Source organism: Homalodisca vitripennis, chromosome 6 (assembly GCF_021130785.1).
Source record: "Homalodisca vitripennis isolate AUS2020 chromosome 6, UT_GWSS_2.1, whole genome shotgun sequence".
NCBI lineage: Eukaryota > Metazoa > Arthropoda > Insecta > Hemiptera > Cicadellidae > Homalodisca > Homalodisca vitripennis.
In genome coordinates, this window is record NC_060212.1 from 123,081,548 (window position 1) to 123,104,086 (window position 22,539).

At 31.1% G+C, this 22,539-nt stretch overlaps 1 protein-coding gene across 1 annotated transcript in view; it reads left to right on the top strand.

Moving 5' to 3' along the window:
- The window catches only part of LOC124364897 (RNA-binding protein 39), a 34,539-nt gene that overhangs the window by 9,597 nt on the left and 2,403 nt on the right, over positions 1-22,539 (top strand). Inside the window, exons 4-8 of the mRNA XM_046820703.1 lie at positions 6,564-6,628; positions 10,963-11,256; positions 17,710-17,929; positions 19,781-20,044; positions 22,139-22,343. Of these exons, the coding sequence (XP_046676659.1) occupies positions 6,564-6,628; positions 10,963-11,256; positions 17,710-17,929; positions 19,781-20,044; positions 22,139-22,343 (1,048 nt within the window). The remainder of the gene's footprint in view (positions 1-6,563; positions 6,629-10,962; positions 11,257-17,709; positions 17,930-19,780; positions 20,045-22,138; positions 22,344-22,539) is intronic.

Here is a 22,539-nt window from a genome sequence, read left to right on the forward strand (position 1 = left end):
CGCTGAACGTTTGAACAAGAAACCACATTTTATTCAGAAGAGACCAAAAGGAACAGCAAGATGTGTGGTTTGTCTCAAAAAGAGCTTGAGAAAAGAAACTGTATAGTCGTGCAAGACACGTACAGACAATCCAGCATTACACCCAGAAGTTTGTTTTGAGGCGTTTCATACTTTGGGACGATTATTCGTAAAAAAAAAAGAGAAAACAGTTTGTAAGATATCTTTTTACTGTTTTCCAAAATGTGTATTTATTTACTTATCACACATCATATCTAGTTCATGTACCGGTATACATTTGTAAAAATTATACAGTTTTATCAAAATAACGTTTTCATTAATTTCATACCTACTGGTACTTAAAATAGAAAAATATCTATATTTCGTTTTAAAAAATGCCCATAAAAGCATTTCATGGTTTTTTATTCTTTAAATCAATTACTTAAACAAATAAAAAAAAGGCTTTACAGTTTTAAAAAAATTTAAATATTCAGTAATTTGGCGCTAGGGCAAAACATGTATACGTAATTACTTGGCGTGCAAAGGGTTAAGACTTTTCGTCTTATGTGTCAAGGAGCAAACATGTTAATTTAAATTTAGTTCAATTTCCTCTTCAACAGATCAAACATTTCTGAATTGAGGTTCTATTTTTAGTGTTTACTTTCTCGTAAAATTAACATTGGGATATAAAAATTAAGGAGGTTAGATAATTAAAAGTTTTGACCTGGGTTGTGATTTTGTCGGTGTTTAAAAAAAAATATTTCTGTTCATATCTATAGATCCAATTCTAGAGTGTCCGTATTTATAAGACAAAAAAACGTGAAAATGTATAAAAAGGTTTTTAAGTTTTTTGTTTATTTAAAATTGTAAACAGTGTTATAGTTAAAAAAATTAAAATGTTAAGTTTTCAATTGTATTTAAAAAGAAAGTGAATTTTCAAAAATCATAGTGCATCAATTTCCTACTTTGACTCCTTTTTGTGAAGGGTTCTGGAATACTCTGTAATTATGTTAGATTCTTACTGTTTCTGTGTGATTGTATTGTTACTGATAAGGAACCCGTTTTTCTATCTTGTAGACCGTAACATGTCACAGCTTGTTGAAACCCACACTGGCTTCTCATTTCATCAAGCACGTCAGAGGTACATTCTCAACAAAATGTTAAGCATTGATAAGTATTTGGTACTGTACTCTAATACTTAATGTAAATAATAAATAGAGTTAATAACCATATCAAGCTCTTCAACAACAGTGTCACAGCTTAATAGATATGTGGAAGGAAAATTGCAGGAAATGGATATGTATAGTTAGAATTGACATTAGAGAATTTTAAGATATGCTAAGATTGAGTAAACAATATTCCTTTTCCTGCTGTTAGGAGAACTACTGGTGAAAGTGCTGAGAAATCTGCTATTCATTCTGTTCCATCTGAAGACCCTTTAAATGGTGAAGGAAGCTAATGGAGAGGGTTCTTATGTAAATAAACGTCATGCATTGTATTAGAATTTTCATCGGGATGGCAAAAATATCAAAGACACCTTACTACGAGTAGGTGCACCTTGGACTTCCGCCTCAGGTGATAATGCTGATTGCGTTCAAGAGAAGAGTATACATGGACATAGGAATAACTATCAATGCTGTTGCCTCTGAACTTAAAATATTGTATTAGAGTATCCACAGTAATTTGTATGATAATTAAAAAAATAAATAAATAAAATTTGTTAAGTATGGGTATCTTTTTGTTTATGAGTGGCTCAGAAATAATTTGATTTTTGTGCAATTTTGTTAATGCAATTTTGATTTTTGAGAATGCAGTCACTAACAATAGTCTATTGTATGTATATTTTTGATATGTTGTGAACATTCTTATAACTCTATAGTCAAATTAATGGATTAAAACAAAGCTTTTTTATCTTTTAAAAGAACATGCTTATAAAATTGTGAGGAGTCTGTTACATGTAAAATTAAGACTTCATCCTGTGTGTAAAGAAGCAAACATGTTAATTTAAATTTAATTCAATTCCCTCTTCAACGAATCAAACAATTCTCTGAATCAAGGCTCTATTTTTATTGTTAACTTTCTCTTAAATTGGGATATTATAATGTTGGAGGTTAGATATTTGCATTGTTTTACTCTGATTTGAAAAAAAAAACATTTCATTTAAAATTTTAAGTTTGACCTGATTGTGATTTTGTCATGTCTTCACGTATTCTTGCTCAGTTGCTCCCAATTTTTGCTGATTGACTGAATGACCTCAGAGTAAAAAGAGAAGCCAGAGATATTTAGATTTACCTTCTGATAAAAGAAAACATTGTTTGTCTTTCTTGTCTGATAATGCACTCTCTAAATCACTACTAGTGATGATAAGAGATGGTTTTATCCATCTAGGTTTCACTGGTTTTATCTGAAAAATCAGCTATTGTCTTCTTGTTCCTAGAACTCAAAACAAGTTTCTAGGTGTGTTGAGAGTTTAAACCCAATCTACACACCTATAATCAAAGCATACACAAAGAATTAACAAACAGAAAAAAATAATGGTAAAACTTTATTTCACTATATAACTTGAATTCAATAATTAACATTTTGACAGCCCTAAAAAAATAAACTAAATTTAATTTAATTTGTAAATTGTAGTATCCTATAAAATACTTCTTTCTGTGTTAGTCCTGTTCATCAGTATTTATTTATTACGTATTATGGTTAATAATACATGATTTAGTATGTTTTAGCTGACATTTAAATTGCCCTTTTGATGTTGATCCTGTTCATAAATGATTGATTATTTATTATATATTAAATAAAAAAATAAGACAATTTCTGTGTTTTAAAAATTTAAAATTTTACTTTGGATTGTTGTTAGATCAAGTTTTTTTTTATTCAATATGTCTGTACAATAGTTACCAGTTTTCCTAAAGCATATCTGAAGCAGCACTGGAAGTATATTACAATCTGGCTGGATTAAACATGGTTAACTTGTAAGGGCATTAAGCGCTTCAAGCGTTTAAACTCTCTTACATCATCATGGTCACAAATATTGATCCAGATCAGGTATGATGAAAAAAATGGTTTTTGACTTTGAATATGTGAAACCACTGTATTCTCGAGTTTGTCCAAGTATGATCTTAATTATATTCAAGTTCTGTTTATATGTAAAGGGTAATCTGACCCCATGCGACAAACTTCTATAGTTTATTTTAATTCAGTTAAAGTTTATAAAGTTGACATACCAGATATAATTATTATAACTCTCCAAAATAAACATGAAAATTATGTTTGTCAATTCTATGCTATTGGAATCTAATGATTGATAACATAGGGTATTTATGTATCTCATAGTTAGATCTGCAACAGGTGTCACGTATCTCCTTGTAGTAAAATAACGATAGGTTGCAGCAGTACAGCAACGCAGGACTGCATAAATGCCCTTTCTCCCTCATCTGGACTGTTCTCTACCGTTAAAGTTTTTTTAATACATCAGATTTTTTATTTTCTTGAAAATGGTAGGCTATAGTCTGTTAACCTATTAACATAGATGATAAGGTATCATTAACAAAAAAAAACCAAATTAGCTATAGCCTAATTTTATACTGCAACATACACTATTTGTCAAGCTCATATTTTTTAACTTCCAGGTTTTCTTTGTGAGTAAAAATACATTGTGTTTTATAAATTCTTAAGAAACCCTATTTGTTATAATTTGTTTGAATATAGTGTGTTATTAAATAATAAGTTTTGTTCAAATTAAAAAAAGTATAGCCCTGATAAAATTTTTTTTAAAAACCTTTCACAAAATAAAAATGTTTTGAGTTCAGAATATAGAAGTTTGTCACGTGGTTTTCAGCTATCAGTGTGTATGTTCTGCTTTTCAAGTGATGTTATCTTAATTTAGGATTGAGGATTAGTTTTCACAGTTCACAGCTTTAAGAATGACTTGGTTATTCTGTACCTTGAACATGAGCGTCCTAGTAACAGAGAGGTATGGTTCATAGTCCACACAAACAACCGCAATGAGTAATATAGTTGTCCCTATTTGTATGTCAAGTTAACTATGTAATGTACGTTAAAGACTTACTTAACATTCACCGTCTATAAATCCTTTATAAGCAGATTCTAGTAACTGATTTGACTATTACTTTTTTGTACAGTTATAATGTAACATGTATAAGTTATATCTTAATTGCTCGTTAGTTGATTATAAGTTGCAAATTTCATGAGATTGGACAATATGCATGCAACTAGATAATAAGGGTTGTGTGTTCATAATAAAGCTGTACGGTTCAGCACTGTTTTGATCGCACTGACAGAAAATTTTACTCATTTATGTATTTGTAGACTTCACCTACGATATGCTGTAATTGTGGTTTTAAACTCCCCCTTCTGTCACCCCAGGTTCATTCCCTGTGGCGACCACCTTGGAAGAAGATATGGGCCCACACATCCTACATTTTCTTTGTCTGCATTCATCATTACCAGTTGTAAATTTGTTACTTTGGATCAAACTGGTGTTGTATGTGTTTCACTTACTCATATCTGTTTTATCAATTCTTGTTCATCAATCCTACAATCTCCTTCCCACACAAAATTTGGTGTATTTCTAGTTTTAGAAAAAATGTACGGTATTATTTTAAAAGTTGAATTTTTTAGTAGTGATACAATTGGAAGCAAAATAATTAGATTATGTGTTATAAGATATATACAAGTTAAAAGAAAAATGTTTTAAATTGTTGCTTCTTGAGATGAAATTTCTTAGGTCACATCCATCAAGGGAAAACACCAGTTGTTTCTCATTAATCTCTCATGGGCGGATTCAAGCAGAGACTGGGACATGTAGCCTCCCTCTATCCTTTCTCAACAAAACTATTAGTAAAGTGGCTTTAGTTTTCATCTTATCATTAGTTTTTATTTCATATAATGTGGTTTATAACTGAAAGTTTTATTTCTTGTTTTTCTTTTTTTTTGCATAAAATCCAACAATCTCATTGTGAGTAAGCTACATACATAGTAATAAATGTTGATGTTTGTGAAATAATTCTAATGCATATGATTTTACTATTGAACATATAAAAAAAGAAACAACTTTTTAAGAGGTTGTTGATCTTAAAATAAAAAGAAAAGAAATGTATAATGTTGGAGCAGAATCACATTCTTTTATTGACTTTTTGGTTGGTACAACTAGCTGTTCATAGTGAACCAGATCAGCCTGCAGAATTATATCTTGTATGTATTCCATGATAAAAGGAAATTTAAATTGGGATTATGAAATAGATCTTATGTTAACCAATCTTTAATTTTTACACAGTTTAAAAGTTTTGTAGAAGTAATATTAGTTACTCTTAATATGTCACCTTTTTGATTACATTTATAACTTTTTGCATATAAATAAATCATTCTGAAGAAAGAACTCTCTGAGTTACAGTTGGATATCATATTATAAATGTAGATCTACAGACTGTACAAGTCTGCTATATCAAGTTACACGTATTACAGTTGACAGGTGACAAGTTGCGATATGCTAGTGATGCTCAATCTCTGTTTCAACTGTTTGAATCCGCTCATGATTTATCACTCGGTGTTCATGTTAGTTTTCTATATAAATATCAAAATAATGGTTGTCATACTAAGAAATTATAGCTCAACTATATTTTTAAGTTGAATCTTTTACTTGGCCATATTGGCCCGGAAAGCTCAGTTTAGTTTTGTGTCGAGCGTGTAAGAATGTGTTAAAAGAACCATGTAGAACACATTAACAGAGTCAAGTGCTGTTTACAGTGTTGAGATAAAGCAATTATACTGCCTGTCTGTCAATATTCACTCGTAAAGATAACAATGTAGCTTATTTTTCAAACACTCAAGTTCATTTCTAATAGGAAGATATTTTTGTTTTGAAGTAGTTTAGTGTTAAATTATTGAGCTAAATTTATAGACATTTTTGGGAATTAGTCCTGTTACTTTCATTATATGCATATTATCAGATTTTATTTCTTATTTTCAATTGCATTAAAAAAATATAGTTGACTATTAACTTTTAAAACTCAATTAACATTTTAATGATAAAATATGAAGTTCTATGTGTTTTTTTTTTAAATTTCAGTTATTAAAAATAACATATTAAGTGGCTTAGTGTGCTGCTCAGAATATATTTTTCTAAATCAACTACATTTTGGTCAGAGATAAATGTACACACTGTCTTCATGTAAAGGAGAAAAAAATACAGCTGTTGTACATCGCCTTGTTAATTGTGAAAACACATTAAATAGGATCAAACGCAAGCGAAAGGGTGGAATAGTACAGTACCGTAGTAATTTGTAGGAAAGTGTATGACTAAGAGTAACTGGGCTGTATCTTTGCAGACTTGTCTAAAGCGTTAAAGCGTGTTGCCGAACAAGAATGAACTGGACGGGAGGTAAGTTCAGGTTACGGCCCTCCCCCCCCCTTCCATCTCCCTTCAACTGCCAGACTGCTATGTACTGTGTAACCAGTAAATAATATTAATGTTATCTGGTTGTTCTGTTTTGCTGTTGCCCCGTCTTCGTTGCCGTGGATTACCAACTTTGTGCTGTTGATAGGAGGAGAGCGGCAGTAGCAAGAATAAAGAGAATGGAGCATCCAACAACCACAAGTCATCATCAGGGTAAGTATGGTTAATTCCACCTTGCTTCTATGGGGTTGAGATTTGTTGGTTGGTGTTTGTCAGTAGTTAGATTCAATATGCTCACAAATATATTCAACAGTGATATACAATTGTATTTGAATAAATAATACAGGAGTGTGCAAGTTTATTAAAATCAGATTAAATTATTTTATATAACTGAGAGGTTTAGCTATGGAATCTTGTAACAATTTGCAAGTCATTTATATGAAGTGATTGTATGAGTGATATGGCCACAAGAAATTTCTCAAGTTACAATGTATGTTAGTTGTCTCGTAAGGACCAATCAATCAGTTTAACAGGAATTGTTACACATGATCCATTTTGAGGGACTTGATGTGTGACATTAAATAAAAGAACCTTACACAATGTTTTAAATGAACCTAGCCAAGGTTCTTTTGTAAGTTGTCACATTTTACATTTATCATCATTTCACACACTCGTACTATCACTAAATGAATTGCTTGCCGGAGTTATACTCTATAGCTAAACATGTTTGTAAAATTATTTATTTATTTAAAAACGTTTGATCTTTAGTAGATTAAAACATTTTACCCAAGAGTAACCTTCTACGTCTTATTTTACCTCCTTCAATCTTGTTGTAATTACTTTATTAATTTATCACTCAAATATTGCATTTCATTTTGTATTAGATTTCCAAAAAACATTACTTCTAATAATCGTTTTGCATTACTTTATATTCTTTTTAAAAATCGGTATTAATTCCATCCGGCTAGTTTTATTTTTGAATTTAATTCTGACAGAGAAGGAATAATTATTAATGTTCATCTGTATGTTTTATGTATTTGGAGGGAATACGCCCAACTGACAATAAAGTTTATACTAATCAGTTGAAAATTTAGAAAAGTTGATTTTCTGACATCAAAATAAATAGTGTCGTTCTCTTGTTCTTGTAGGTTGGATAAGATAGTAATTCTGTATGTTGATTGCTGAAGTTGACTTGGCTCAAAAGCCGCTGGTGAGTATAGCTTCCATGTTAGTGCAAATTTGTCAGGTTCTTCGTATTTTTTGTATTGTCCTCAAATCCTCAGGCTTTTCATTTACAGGTCTACTTACATATTTAATTTAGAGTATCAAAAATGAGCTACACTTTTCTTAATTTTAGTTCAAAATATGGGCAATGCTAGAGTAAAATTTCCTCACAGATAAGAATTATTTGTTTGTCTTATCACATGGCCTATTTTAATTTTAAATTGGCATATTATAATGATAAAACTGGGAGTAGTTAAAAGCTGTAATAATAGCGCTAGTATCTCACTAATGACTGTCTAATCACCACTGTTACTGTTACAGTTTATTATTAGATCCTTGAGAAGTTAGTAATTAGCTTATATAGTTGTGTGGATGTATCAAAATATATTCACACAATTATGAAGTATGCAGGGGTTTTAGAATTGTAACTTATTATTTTTTATTATTTTGTTATTGAACTTAGGCAAACATAGAATACCATGTAAAACGTTGCATTAAAAACATTCAGTTTCTGGCAAATTTAAAGGTGATTTAATTTGTAACTCACAATGCTAAAGTCTAACCCTCCATAATTTTGCATATCTATATTTATTTTATTAAGACGTCATAAAATATTAATAGTTACACTTTTTTTTATTTGTTTCAGGCTGGCAGTTCTTTTAACTATAACTTTGATGTCATATTTATGTATATAAAAAAAACACCTTTCAAGAAACATGTAATTTGTTTCACAAAGACAGGAAGTTTTTGTATGATCATACAGGGGAGATGACTGTTAGCAGTGTGAGTTGGCCGGCATGGTGTGGCGTAGGGTAATTGTGTGTGCTGGCATAGCAGAACACAACATTAGGCATGTGGCGGTTGGTGTGGAAGGGGGATGGAGAATCATCTCAAGGACATATTATTTGACCAGTTAGTCATCACAGCGATACATCACTTACACAGTGACCCTTCTACTCAGAAGTGGAGGGTTGAATCAATGTTCTGCTATAGTTTATAAACAATTTTGTTTGATTATTTTATATACACGTTATCATTCATGGAACCATTTCAGTTGACCAAGGTTCAGTATAACTGAGTTTGGTTAACTGGGATTTTACTGTAATTTGAAATGAGGGCTATATGTGTGTTGTTTACAAATATTAAAATTTTGATTGGAATCATAAGAAAATTAAAGTTTGATGCCTTACTTACATATATTTTTACAATGTTAAATTTATAAAAATATTTAACTTTACTTTCTTTAGTAAGGCTCCAGTGCCCACAATATTTTTTATTTATTTTTAAAAGTTCATGGCCGAATTCAGATTAAGAATGAACACTCTTTTTCTCTTTACTTCACTGTTATTTAAAATTATCATATGCAGAACTTTTACTTTTAGACTTTTTATTAATAAAATGAAATATTTGAAGCAAATTACTTTGACGTTTTGGAAACTGAATTTTTCAAAGTATTTTGTACAGGAAATTTGCAGTGGCCTAACTCCAAACAATGACCCTAAAATTAAAAATGAGAATTTCACACATTTTCTGTATTCTGAACTCAGTCACTGAACCAAATTTAAAACTAGTATATCCGAAGGCACAATTTTTTATAACTAGTTTATAACTAGTGAGTGGAAAACAATAAACCATGATATTGGAACTCTGTACGCTACACATTGTACAGGTGGAAATTTAAGTACTTATTGCATGGTATTTTATTTTTGTCTGGTCCTGTGGAACATCTCTAAAACATTCAACTAAAATTTGTAGGCACCTCAATATTTTCATAGTAGCAAAAACCTTTATGCATAGTTTACTAATATAGGATTTTAGCAAATCCTAACCAAATACTTCATGAATTTTAATTTTATGTCTAATACTTTTAAAATTTTTAAACTTTTACTGCCATATTTCTCACCATACAGTAGTCTATACAAGACTTCATTTGTTGTTAGTTATGTGTACAACATGATATGTTACTATGAAGTAAAATAATATAAAAGCACAGTCACAATATTATTTTATAGTCCCCGAGAAGTATTATTGTACAAGATAAAACTTGAACAAATTAAGCATGAAACAAGATATATTAGCGACTTACATCAAAATACAAACCAATAATAAGTAAACTTTCAAATTATTTGTTGGAAATACACAAATATTTAGGAACATAATTTAATAATGTTTGACTAGCTTAATGGACAGTCACTACTCATTGCTAATTAATAACAACACATAACAATTGTTAGTTTATAATATTAATACACTGAACATGTATTAAGAATTAATTTGAAAGGAGAGTAGTATAATAGTAAACATAACGAAATCTGTTAACAAGTAGTGATGTTCTTTTAATATACCTGAAGAAGAAAAACTGAAATATTTCCCAACTTTTTATATGCCATCAAAAAGTCAAGAATGATTGCACTGAATGTAATTGTTTTTACAATCTTGCGTAATATTATTAGTGTAGATGCTAAACTAGAGGGTATTTTTATTAAGTTGAGGAGTTCAATAACATTATTTATGGTATAACTCAATTTTGTACAGAACTATTCTTTCTTTATATTACAACAAAACATACCTTAATCCCTTTGCGTAAAAATGAAAGTATATCAATAATTTTTATAAAAATTTAACGAATTTGTAAGAAATTGGTCTTGCATTTCTAAATGTTATATTGATTATATGGTTTGCTACAAAATATTCAGTTGCATTTTATTTAACAAATGAAATGTAAACAAATTACTTTTGTTTAGTTTTATTCAGATATCAGAGTGTTGTGAAGCAGTACCATAAGAAGAGAATATATTTCAATGTCTTGTGTTTTATTATTGCTTAATTTGACTGGGGATGGGATTTTAATGTATCCCAATGTATTCGTGACTTTTTATAGTTCAAAAGCTTATGTATACTAACAAATTTATAGATCTTCAATGTCCTTTGATGTCTTTTATCTAATTTACCTATATGTTATGTAAAATATTATGTTGAAGCATTCTTCAATTAATTGTTTCTTGAAGGTTTGTTTTTATATTTTTAATTATATTTCTAGTAACAATTCTATCAAATATAACACATCAAATAATTAGAATTGATTTATTGTTATTGATTTAAAATATTAACACTAGGTAGTATAAAAAATACATGTCATGTTTTTTTAGTATTAAAACAGTATAAATACCTGTAGTTATACTCTTATCAGGTTGCAATCAATCATAATCATGTTGAAAAAATAATCCGTAAAAAACATTATTAATGTAGTGGTAATCTAAATTGTTTTAAGTGAAATAAAATTAAAAATAGATTGTGTCACTGATGTCACGAGATGGTTGCAGAGATGACAAGAAAGACAGCCGAAACAGAGACCGAAAGAGGAGTCGCAGCAGAGATAAGAAGAGAAGTCGCAGCCGTGATAAGAAACGTAGCCGTAGCCGTGACAAGAAGCGTAGCCGTAGTCGTGACAGGAAACGCAGCCGTAGCCGAGACAAGAAGAGAAGCCGAAGTCGGGACAAGAGACGAAGCAGGAGCCGAGACCGCAGTCGTAGGAAGCGTTCTCTCACTCCTATACTGCTTCCTGGCAGGCGAGAACCTTTCCCCAGGTTCAAGAAAGCTTCACCTCCAATCGGACTGTAAGTGCCATTTATTATTATTCATTTTAAACAGGATTCAAAAATGTATTTATTTCAAAGGAAATATCAGTAGTCACAGATTGATGTTGATTCATTTTCTGAGCTTTGAACCTGCGAGATTTCTATTATCAAGCATTCTGAATCTTGCTAAAGGATTAACCCATTAGCCAACCAATATTGTTGTGCCCAACCTCCTTGTATAAATCCAATTAAATATACCAAAAAATGCAAGGATTTAGTAAAACTCCCACAAAACATTCAATTTTATTGCTGTTTGGATGACTGAGCCATTATTCTTTAGATAATGAAACAGTTTATAATATACTATGATGTATAAGTTTAATTTCAAGAATAATCTTTTTGTAAATTTTGAAAGCAAAAAATTATTTTTGGTACAAAACACAGTTATAATCCATGATGTTTGGTGTAATTTTATTGAAAATTTAATTGTTTAAGTGGAAATTTTTATTTCATGATTTATCTTAACTTTTTCCTATTTTATGTAGATTTTTGTAAAATGCGACATTTATGTTCTCCTTACACAAATCCTAGCAAACACGAAAAAAGCGCAAGGGTATAGAATTATACCTTGATTCATATTCTTTTTCTGGGGTTAATACATATTTATATGTATAGTATATGTTCTTTTGTTTAGTTTTAATACATAAACTTTATTATTTGAGCCCCCTATACTAATGTTTAAACAAATATTTAAAGATGTATGTCATCATCATGGTACCATCTTATGATCGGTGTTTTGGTACCATGTCGGCTGTCATGAGACTGTACTGTGATAAGTGGTCAATGGGTTAGTGATGGACAATTACCAACATAGCTTAAATGTACACAAAATGACAGAATTCATCAAACCTCATTAGCTCATATCAATCACTCAAAGTATCCTTCATTCATTATGTTCAATGTACAGAATAGTGTCACACTTATTAAACATAAAATAATTAGGTAAAAATGCAGTATATAAATATGTTAACATTGAACACAATTTTAAAAATACAACCTAATACACATATGACTTGTTAATCATTTTTTACCATTGTATTAAAAAAAAAACTCGTTTACAGAATAAAGTGGGTTATAAAGTAATTTTTGCTTTAGTGCTTTTTTAATTTAATAGGTTTTATTTTCTGTGGAATTTTCTAAAAAATACTATGAGATCTGCATATTCTAAATACTTTGCCTTCAATTGATTGTCTATTAGAGTTCTGGTTGTTTTGGGTATCTTTCCATAACAAGTTGTTCTGATTTTTCAGTTTGGTACCTGGTAACCTGGAGATGTAGTTTAGTTGTAAAATTTCTGTTCTAGTGTTTTGGAGCTATCCAAAGCTAACAACATCCATTCTTCCCATTGGTTGTCTTCCAGCTTGTATAGGATACCTTGTGTAATCTGATGAGGTTCTTACAAAATAATTATATTTTAACCGAGTATAAATATTTGGCAGGTCCGAGGCTCCATATTTTCATCTTGCCACTATATTATTCTATTCTTTTCAAGGAAGACATACCTATGTCAGAAAATGTCTCTGCTTTTAAGGCGTTATGTGCTTCTTATGCCTGAAAGATTTTGATTTAAATATATTTGGATCTTAATGAATCATTTTGCTTGCCCCAAAACAAATCCTGTTATTTTTTGTATAAATCATCTTCCAAGTTTCAGGATATTAGGCACAAAATGCTGAAGAGGAAACAGTAAGAGCATATTCATTCAGAGACCTGCAACTAAGGACCACGTCCTCATCTGATGCTCTTTTTAAGCCCATATACTGAATTCCAGATATGCAAGTCTTCTGGAAATCCCACAAAGTTGTTCTGGCTCTTTAAATAACAATGAATACTCTTCATTTACCAAGTCATTGAAAATCTCATTACCTCTAATGCACACATTTCTAGATACCCAGTAAAATAGTGGGGTTTTGAGTCTTTCAAACAAAGTAGTCCCAAATGACCTTGGACCAGAACTGAGGAAGAATTAAGATCTCTCAGGACCACCTGGCTATTCATGAAAGAAAGTACAGACAGACTTGTAAATGGTATAATTGAGATTGTTATGGTTACATCTGGTCTTAAGCCTGAAGGACTTGAGAATAAACCATAGATACACTGAAGTCTTCTCACAAGTGAGCTCCTTAAATTCCAGCATCCATTCCTTTCCTTACCTTTTACCCACTTGTACCACTCAAATCTACATAGGGGAAGAAGAGGTTTTCTGGTATCCTTCAAATGCTCTGCAAGAAAACAGCACCTCCCCATTACTAATTGTAAATACTAGTATTTCCTAACATTTCTTGTATCTTGCAACTTTTTGACCTTTTCCAGGTACTGTAATTGTTTTAATATTTATATCATAGGTAGGATATAAATATCCTAGGATATAAATATCCTACCTATGAGGAGACTCGGGAAGCAGTCCCAATGCTATAGGACAGTTAGTCACCTCACCTGTATTGATAAGATTGGCAAGCCTTTATGTTTATTAACCACCTCAGATTCATACTTGAGCCACCACAAAAGCTCCATACACCACGATAAGTCTTGCCACAGTGCTATCAATATTACCATACGAGAGTCCTTGATGCCTTCTCCAGGATGACACAAGTTACTTCACCTCTTGTCATCAAGTCGATATTAGTCCTCAGCAGTTTTAGAGATCAAATTCTTCTTAAGCTCTTACCAGTACTGATTTGAAAGGATTGACTGATAATTTGAAGAGTCATTATCCTATTTATGGTCAAGTTCTTGATTGCATAATGAATAGTTCATTGAGTCTGAGGGGAGACTTTAATAAGTGGCCTACACTCATTATTCAATTGTTATTATCAAATAATTTGTGATATTATCCAACTTCGATATTACATAATAATCCTGCGCTACAAGAACTATAATACATTAACAACAAGAATAATAAATTACAAGTCTTAATAAAATAAATTTAACAATAACATTAAAAAATAATAAAACCAACTTTGCCCTAGACCTAAATATCAGTAAAATTACAATATTTGCAGATTGTCCGCATTGCAATAGACAACTGCTTGTATGAAATAAAGTTAACCCTTTGCGGTCGGTCGTCGTCGACTATAAGTCGACCGGATAATGTCACTGCTTGTTTGTCCATTTCTAACCTATTGCTCTTCGGTATTTGAGTTATTCGGTACTTTGGACTTCTATTTTGGTTACGTGAATGCTACGTCGATCTTTATTCACGATATAGGAGGCATTGGAAGTGAAAATAGAAGACCAATACAACTGACGTCTGCACTTGCACCGTGTTTTACAAATGTGGCTGGTCCAAGTACAAGTTTTACTGACGATGACGAAATATTAGATGATTGTGATAGTATTTCAGTGAAAGTAGTATCCAAAATGAAAAACAGATTATTGAAGAAGACCGTAATAGTGATTGTGAGTTGAATCATAGTGAAAATTCTTCTGAAAACATTGTGGTAAATGACGGTAACCTAGTCGCCGGTAACCTAGACGACGAAAGTGATGTGTTTAGATTGGAAACTTTAGTTAATGATGGGGAAGAATTTGATCAATTCGTGGATAATGTGATAGAAGTAGGACAAGGAGATGCAAATAATAGAGTTAGGCCTAGGCTACAAACTAGTAGACTAAGAGGAAGAGCTAGACATGTTACCCAAAGTAGGCCTAGGGCTGGACCAGGGCAAAATTATAATATATATAATGTATTATATATAATATTATATAATGAATAACATGTATCTGATGAGATCCTAGTGCCTTTTCACCTGTATTCATGTAATTTTGGTTTATTACATATGTATAAAAAAATAAAAATTATGTTTTTATATTTTTATACTTCTTTTTCATATTTTTTAACTGTTACTTAAAGTTATATAAAAAAATTCTATAAAATAATGTAGCCTAAATATTCTTTTTAGGTTATTTACATTGATATATAAAGAGAAAAAAATAAAAAAAAGTTGCAGAAAAAGGGATTTAAAACTTGCATTTGTGTATTGTCAAAGAACTGTAAACTAACGAAATTAAATACGACCTGAGGACAGTCGAAGCAATTTTTATTGAGACCTCAAAAGGTTAAGGGTTTTACAAGAAGCCAAATCCACATCTTGAAGCCACTTGAACAAATCTCATCACTTATTTCACATATCTCACATAATTTCCTCATATTCATCACCATTTTCTATTTTTAAAAAATTAGATATTTCATGTCGTTGATTTTGAACATTATAAAATATTGTAATTAATAAGTTATGTGAAATAAATTGTAATATAGAATTATTTATAAGATAAAATAATCAAAACATTTAATAAAAACAACTGAATAACGAATGTAGGCTGCTTATTAAAGTCTTCCCGAATCTAATTAATAATTTTTAAACAGATGGATCACCCTGCTAAATATTTAATAAAAACAACTGAATAACGAATGTAGGCTGCTTATTAAAGTCTTCCCGAATCTAATTAATAATTTTTAAACAGATGGATCACCCTGCTAAATATTTAATAAAAACAACTGAATAACGAATGTAGGCTGCTTATTTATTAAAGTCTTCCCGAATCTAATTAATAATTTTTAAACAGACGGATCACCCTGCTAAATATTTAATAAAAACAACTGAATAACGAATGTAGGCTGCTTATTAAAGTCTTCCCGAATCTAATTAATAATTTTTTAAACAGATGGATCACCCTGCTAAATATTTAATAAAAACAACTGAATAACGAATGTAGGCTGCTTATTAAAGTCTTCCCGAATCTAATTAATAATTTTTAAACAGATGGATCACCCTGCTAAATATTTAATAAAAACAACTGAATAACGAATGTAGGCTGCTTATTTATTAAAGTCTTCCCGAATCTAATTAATAATTTTTAAACAGACGGATCACCCTGCTAAATATTTAATAAAAACAACTGAATAACGAATGTAGGCTGCTTATTAAAGTCTTCCCGAATCTAATTAATAATTTTTAAACAGACGGATCACCCTGCTAAATATTTAATAAAAACAACTGAATAACGAATGTAGGCTGCTTATTAAAGTCTTCCCGAATCTAATTAATAATTTTTAAACAGACGGATCACCCTGCTAAATATTTAATAAAAACAACTGAATAACGAATGTAGGCTGCTTATTAAAGTCTTCCCGAATCTAATTAATAATTTTTAAACAGATGGATCACCCTGCTAAATATTTAATAAAAACAACTGAATAACGAATGTAGGCTGCTTATTAAAGTCTTCCCGAATCTAATTAATAATTTTTAAACAGATGGATCACCCTGCTAAATATTTAATAAAAACAACTGAATAACGAATGTAGGCTGCTTATTAAAGTCTTCCCGAATCTAATTAATAATTTTTAAACAGACGGATCACCCTGCTAAATATTTAATAAAAACAACTGAATAACGAATGTAGGCTGCTTATTAAAGTCTTCCCGAATCTAATTAATAATTTTTAAACAGACGGATCACCCTGCTAAATATTTAATAAAAACAACTGAATAACGAATGTAGGCTGCTTATTAAAGTCTTCCCGAATCTAATTAATAATTTTTAAACAGACGGATCACCCTGCTAAATATTTAATAAAAACAACTGAATAACGAATGTAGGCTGCTTATTAAAGTCTTCCCGAATCTAATTAATAATTTTTAAACAGATGGATCACCCTGCTAAATATTTAATAAAAACAACTGAATAACGAATGTAGGCTGCTTATTAAAGTCTTCCCGAATCTAATTAATAATTTTTAAACAGATGGATCACCCTGCTAAATATTTAATAAAAACAACTGAATAACGAATGTAGGCTGCTTATTAAAGTCTTCCCGAATCTAATTAATAATTTTTAAACAGACGGATCACCCTGCTAAATATTTAATAAAAACAACTGAATAACGAATGTAGGCTGCTTATTAAAGTCTTCCCGAATCTAATTAATAATTTTTAAACAGACGGATCACCCTGCTAAATATTTAATAAAAACAACTGAATAACGAATGTAGGCTGCTTATTTATTAAAGTCTTCCCGAATCTAATTAATAATTTTTAAACAGACGGATCACCCTGCTAAATATTTAATAAAAACAACTGAATAACGAATGTAGGCTGCTTATTAAAGTCTTCCCGAATCTAATTAATAATTTTTAAACAGACGGATCACCCTGCTAAATATTTAATAAAAACAACTGAATAACGAATGTAGGCTGCTTATTTATTAAAGTCTTCCCGAATCTAATTAATAATTTTTTAAACAGATGGATCACCCTGCTAAATATTTAAATCCCATGTCAGTGGTAAAACATAGCTTTTGAATCATGTGGAGTGTTAATGTTTACTTGCTTACATACTTTAATAAAGATATATTGATTTTTAACATACAATATTGATGTTTGCCATTGCCTACTTTCAGTACTGTTAGTTGAAAGGAAATGTGTTTACAGACGTGCTGGTCCTGTTGTGGACGACCTGTCACCGGAGGAGCGAGATGCTCGAACGGTGTTCTGCATGCAGTTGTCACAACGAATCAGGGCCAGAGACCTGGAGGAGTTTTTCTCCTCTGTTGGCAAAGTTCGGGACGTGAGGATGATAACTTGCAACAAGACCAGGCGGTTCAAGGGCATCGCTTACATTGAGTTCAAAGACCCAGAATCTGTTTCATTGGTGAGTTGTTATGGCAACTAAGCTTCTAATTGTCATGTATGAGATATAATACTAAACGTTTGCCTAGTCAGTACTTTAACTGAACTATTACTTTTATCTGTCATTATTATCATCTAAAGTTACAATTTCATTATTTCATATATGTATATTCAGCACAACTTTTCTATTATATTAAATAAAGTACAATACTTGTCTAGGTTTTTTAAGAAAAATACTAGTTATAGTATGTTATAATAGAATAGAATACATTTATTTACCAATTATACATGAATTTGGCTCTGCTAAATCAGAATTTAATAGTAGGGTCTTCCACCTAATAGTAAATATTGTAATAGATAAGGGAGAAAGGAATAAAACTATTTATTAACAGAGTTGAATATAGAATTATATACAATAATGGTTCATATTAACCAATATAAGTATTTAAAATTATCTTTTGAAATGAATATACTAAAATAGACTGTATAAACTCAGGCTTACACTAACATAAGCGATTTCCAAAATAACTCCACCAATGGACAGGTGGACTTGTAGGTTAGGTATACTGTTTGACTGGAAGAACTAGACCACATTAGGACACCTTCAGTGTTGATGACGTCTTTGGTGTCAAGGTAGTGCTACACAATATGCGGCCTATCTGTTAACGTTATAAACAATATTTGGAGTACTGTCTTTTCCTGTTTGTGATATTATCAATCACACCATTATTACTAATACTGTGTTTGATTATCATAAGAGATTACACTTAGGCTTTAAAAATCATCCCTCTCGTAACTATATCGCTCGAGAAAACTCAACGCACTGGCTAATTGTTTGGTTTTGTGCTTCTGTCAACATTTCTGTTATCCGGCTTGAACACAATTCTGATAATTTAAACGTTCAGACACATTTTCATAAAGAATACTTCTTGAGATAGCAGGACGAAATCGTGAATCGTGTGTTCTTTTTCACTTTATAGTCCACTTTTAAATCAAGTCATCGGTAATGACATTTCATTCCCCATCGTGAATGTTTGTGCGTCCATCTTTAAAAGGCTAACCCATTTCCACACCATTCTATCACTCGTAATGTTTTTACCGCTAACATGACTGATTTGGCGATGAGTGTCAGCTGCCTTGAAGCCTTTAGCACTGAGAAAATGTATTACAGCATGCACTTTGCAGTCAGTTGGACTCTCAATAGGTGTCAGCATTTTTAAATACAGATTTTTAATACAGATGTGGATTTGTTCGGATGGTTTCGTAATGGATGTCTGTAGCTTCCTAACAGATGTAGTCAAATGGTATGCACTCACTAAATGGCAACCGCAGTGCTGCGACAGCATTAAATACAAACATACTTTCAAAACAAGTCTCATTATTTTCAAAAAAATTCGCAATTGCAGAGAGTTGGATGTATCTGTAGTTAGTTTTTGTCACGTAGATCTTATCTTTATGGCAGTTAAAGTGTCACAATGTCCTCCTATATCTGTGTAGTACTATTGCTTAGGAGCCTTGAAATAGAGGCAAAACAAAAATTATAAATGAATAAATTAGGTACTTTACTGTTTTTCTACTCAATTTTTCAACCACACTGGCTGTTATTTACACTATGCACATCTCGGCATAACGGAAGTGTCATATTTACCGCAAGATAAGGATTCACATTTTTGTTAACTATGTCATCCAACGATTGATTAGTAAATCTATTCTGACTCGTTCTAGTGAAACAGTGTCAATACTGTTCAGACAAGACACAAGTGAATTTTAAATAAATATTGAAAGTTTATTTATCGATTGTTAGACAAAATTAAACACTAATAATTACTTTAATATTAAATGGCCAAAGTACAAAAGTAGTGCTTGCTTTCAGGCTCTCGGACTGAATGGACAGAAGCTGCTAGGAGTGCCAATCATTGTACAACAAACCCAGGCAGAAAAGAACAGAGCAGGAAATTCCATGCCAAATGTGATGCCCAGAGGTATGCCTGGACCCATGAGACTGTACATCGGCTCCCTGCACTTCAACATCACAGAGGACATGCTCCGGGGTATCTTTGAGCCCTTTGGCAAGATCGACAGCATCCAACTCATTACAGACTCCGACGGCCGCTCCAAGGGCTACGGATTCATTACAGTGAGTAATAGTCAATATAGTTAACTAACAAAAAGCTGCTTTTTAGTAGATTTTATGTGAGCGTTATTGTTTTAACCCTTTGTAACACCTACTGGATGTTTAAAAATGTGTGAATAGTGCCAATGTTTGGTTGCACCAGATGTCTGATAATTAGAATATGTAAATATATGGAAAGATATATCTTATATTTATATGCCTATTTCAGAATTTCTATTATATTATGTAATTCGTTCATTTATCATTTGTCACATAAAAGAGTGTTAACACATAAGTTTAGAGTGCAAATATTAAATTAACATTAAAACTCTAATAGTGTCATGTTTTGCCAATGGCTACGTCAGCTGTTTTGAGACTTAATATCGTGAGCTTGTATACTGTCAAGACTGTTTTTTTTTGGCAAAGTACTATATTATATAATATATTAAATTGTGATTGTCTTATTATTATAGATTATTTGTTGTTGAGTGAAAATACAACGGCTATTCAGAAAGTAGATCACATTTGTAATTTTCAGGGGCGGGACTGTCATAACCATTTTGATGTCAGGGCATTTCTCGATTCTTTGGTTATCCAGCCGTGCTAGTGAGAGGTTACTGTCACTCCTTGTTGTTTTACAATAGCAGTTTAAAATGTGTGACAATTTAAAATGCTGCAAGTTGAGTGAATTGCGGTTAGTAATAGTGTTTTTGTTGGCTAAGCTCAATAAACCAATTTCAATTGAGATTTATCGTCAACTTGGTGAAGTTTATGGGAACAATGTTATTATTGAAGGTGGAGTGCATCAGTGTTGCAACAACTACCACCTGTTTTCAACAATGAAGACCTGGCTTGTGACTATGGGGAACTGTGGGAGGGTGTGACTACTGTGTTGAACTCTCAGGTGGCAGAATTTTATAACGTTTGAATTTCAAAACTAGTTCACCGCTATGATAAGTGCCTAAATTTGTATGGTGACTTATGTTAAAAATAGAATTTTAGATTCACTTTTAAATGTATATAATTCAATTTTTTTTTCTTGCACTTTGTTTTTTGATATATCAAAACGTAATCTACCTTCTGGATAGCTCTCGTAAAATAAGGAATATTTTTGATAAGAATTATTTCGATGATAGTGTAAGTAGTGGGTGAAATTTCCATTTTTGAGAGTAATTTTGAATATGACACTGTGTTTAATCTATTGTTTGATATAATGTACATATACTTTAGGTTTCTCCTTCTTTTATTTGAAGTAATCTTTTGTTCAGGAGGTTGGAACTTTCAACCAAATTTAAGAACTTTGCTCCCAAAAAGTGAGTGTAAATAAAAGAACCAATGTATGACTCTGACATTTATATACTTAAAGCAAACTAAATGTACCTTTCAATTACATGAAAATATTTTTACTTCATAAGAATTGAAATGTTATAAAAAGTTTGGTAAAAATATTTTTAAAAGTAATTATTAATTTTTATATATTTAGTGGGACGATATTAAGATTGATTTGTAATGGGATTTTCTCAAGCGCATTGGCAATACAACAAAAGAGATCTTTATAACTTGTTAAAGAAAACATAAATAATAGGGAACATTTTATTATAATTTGAGTAAACCTGCAAAAATAGTCTAGCACACTTGAATATACTTGATAACTAAATAGTTGGCACTTTTGAGTACATCAAGTATAGTAATGGACTGCACTTTTAAGGGTTAATTAGTAATATTAGTTTTTTATTCAAATCAATTTAAAAAAGTGTGCTATAAATATCTAATCAAAATCTGAATATTAGAATTTTATTAACACTCAACTGCATCAACCATAATTCAATCTTTTTTAGAAATTTATTATATTTTTGCCTGTTTTTAGATTTATTAACTTGTGTCTATATTAATTATTTTTAATTTAAAAAGAAATTAGATTGGAATGAAATTTGCTATGAGGTCGAAATATATGAACACTGTTTTGTGTTAATCAGTATATTATTGTATTCTGGAGGATTTACAGAAAACTACTGGGATAGTGATGTTAAACTGATGTAAGAAGTAATGTAGCTTGTAGTGGCTATTAGTGTAGATTCTGATAGAGCAATAAAGACTGATTTGACTGAATATTTCCAGTTCCATAACTGTGAGGATGCTAAGAGAGCTCTGGAACAGCTGAATGGGTTCGAGCTGGCTGGCCGACCCATGAAGGTGGGTACAGTGACGGAGCGGGCAGACTTCTCCCAGGGGCCATCCATGCTGGACAATGATGATCTCGACAGGACTGGTATTGACCTGGGAGCAACAGGCAGGCTGCATCTCATGTTTAAACTAGCTGAAGGTGAGAGTATTGTGCCTTGTAGGAAAAAGTGTAGATAGAGATTATAATAAGACTGTAGAAAAGGTTAGTTTTAAACATTTTCTAACAATTTTGTGCTTGACGTAAAAAAATCTTAGAAAAGTGTAATTAATTTCAATTAAAAAAAAATTAAGTTGTGACTTTCACACATTAAATGATTATAGAAAAACTTTACAAG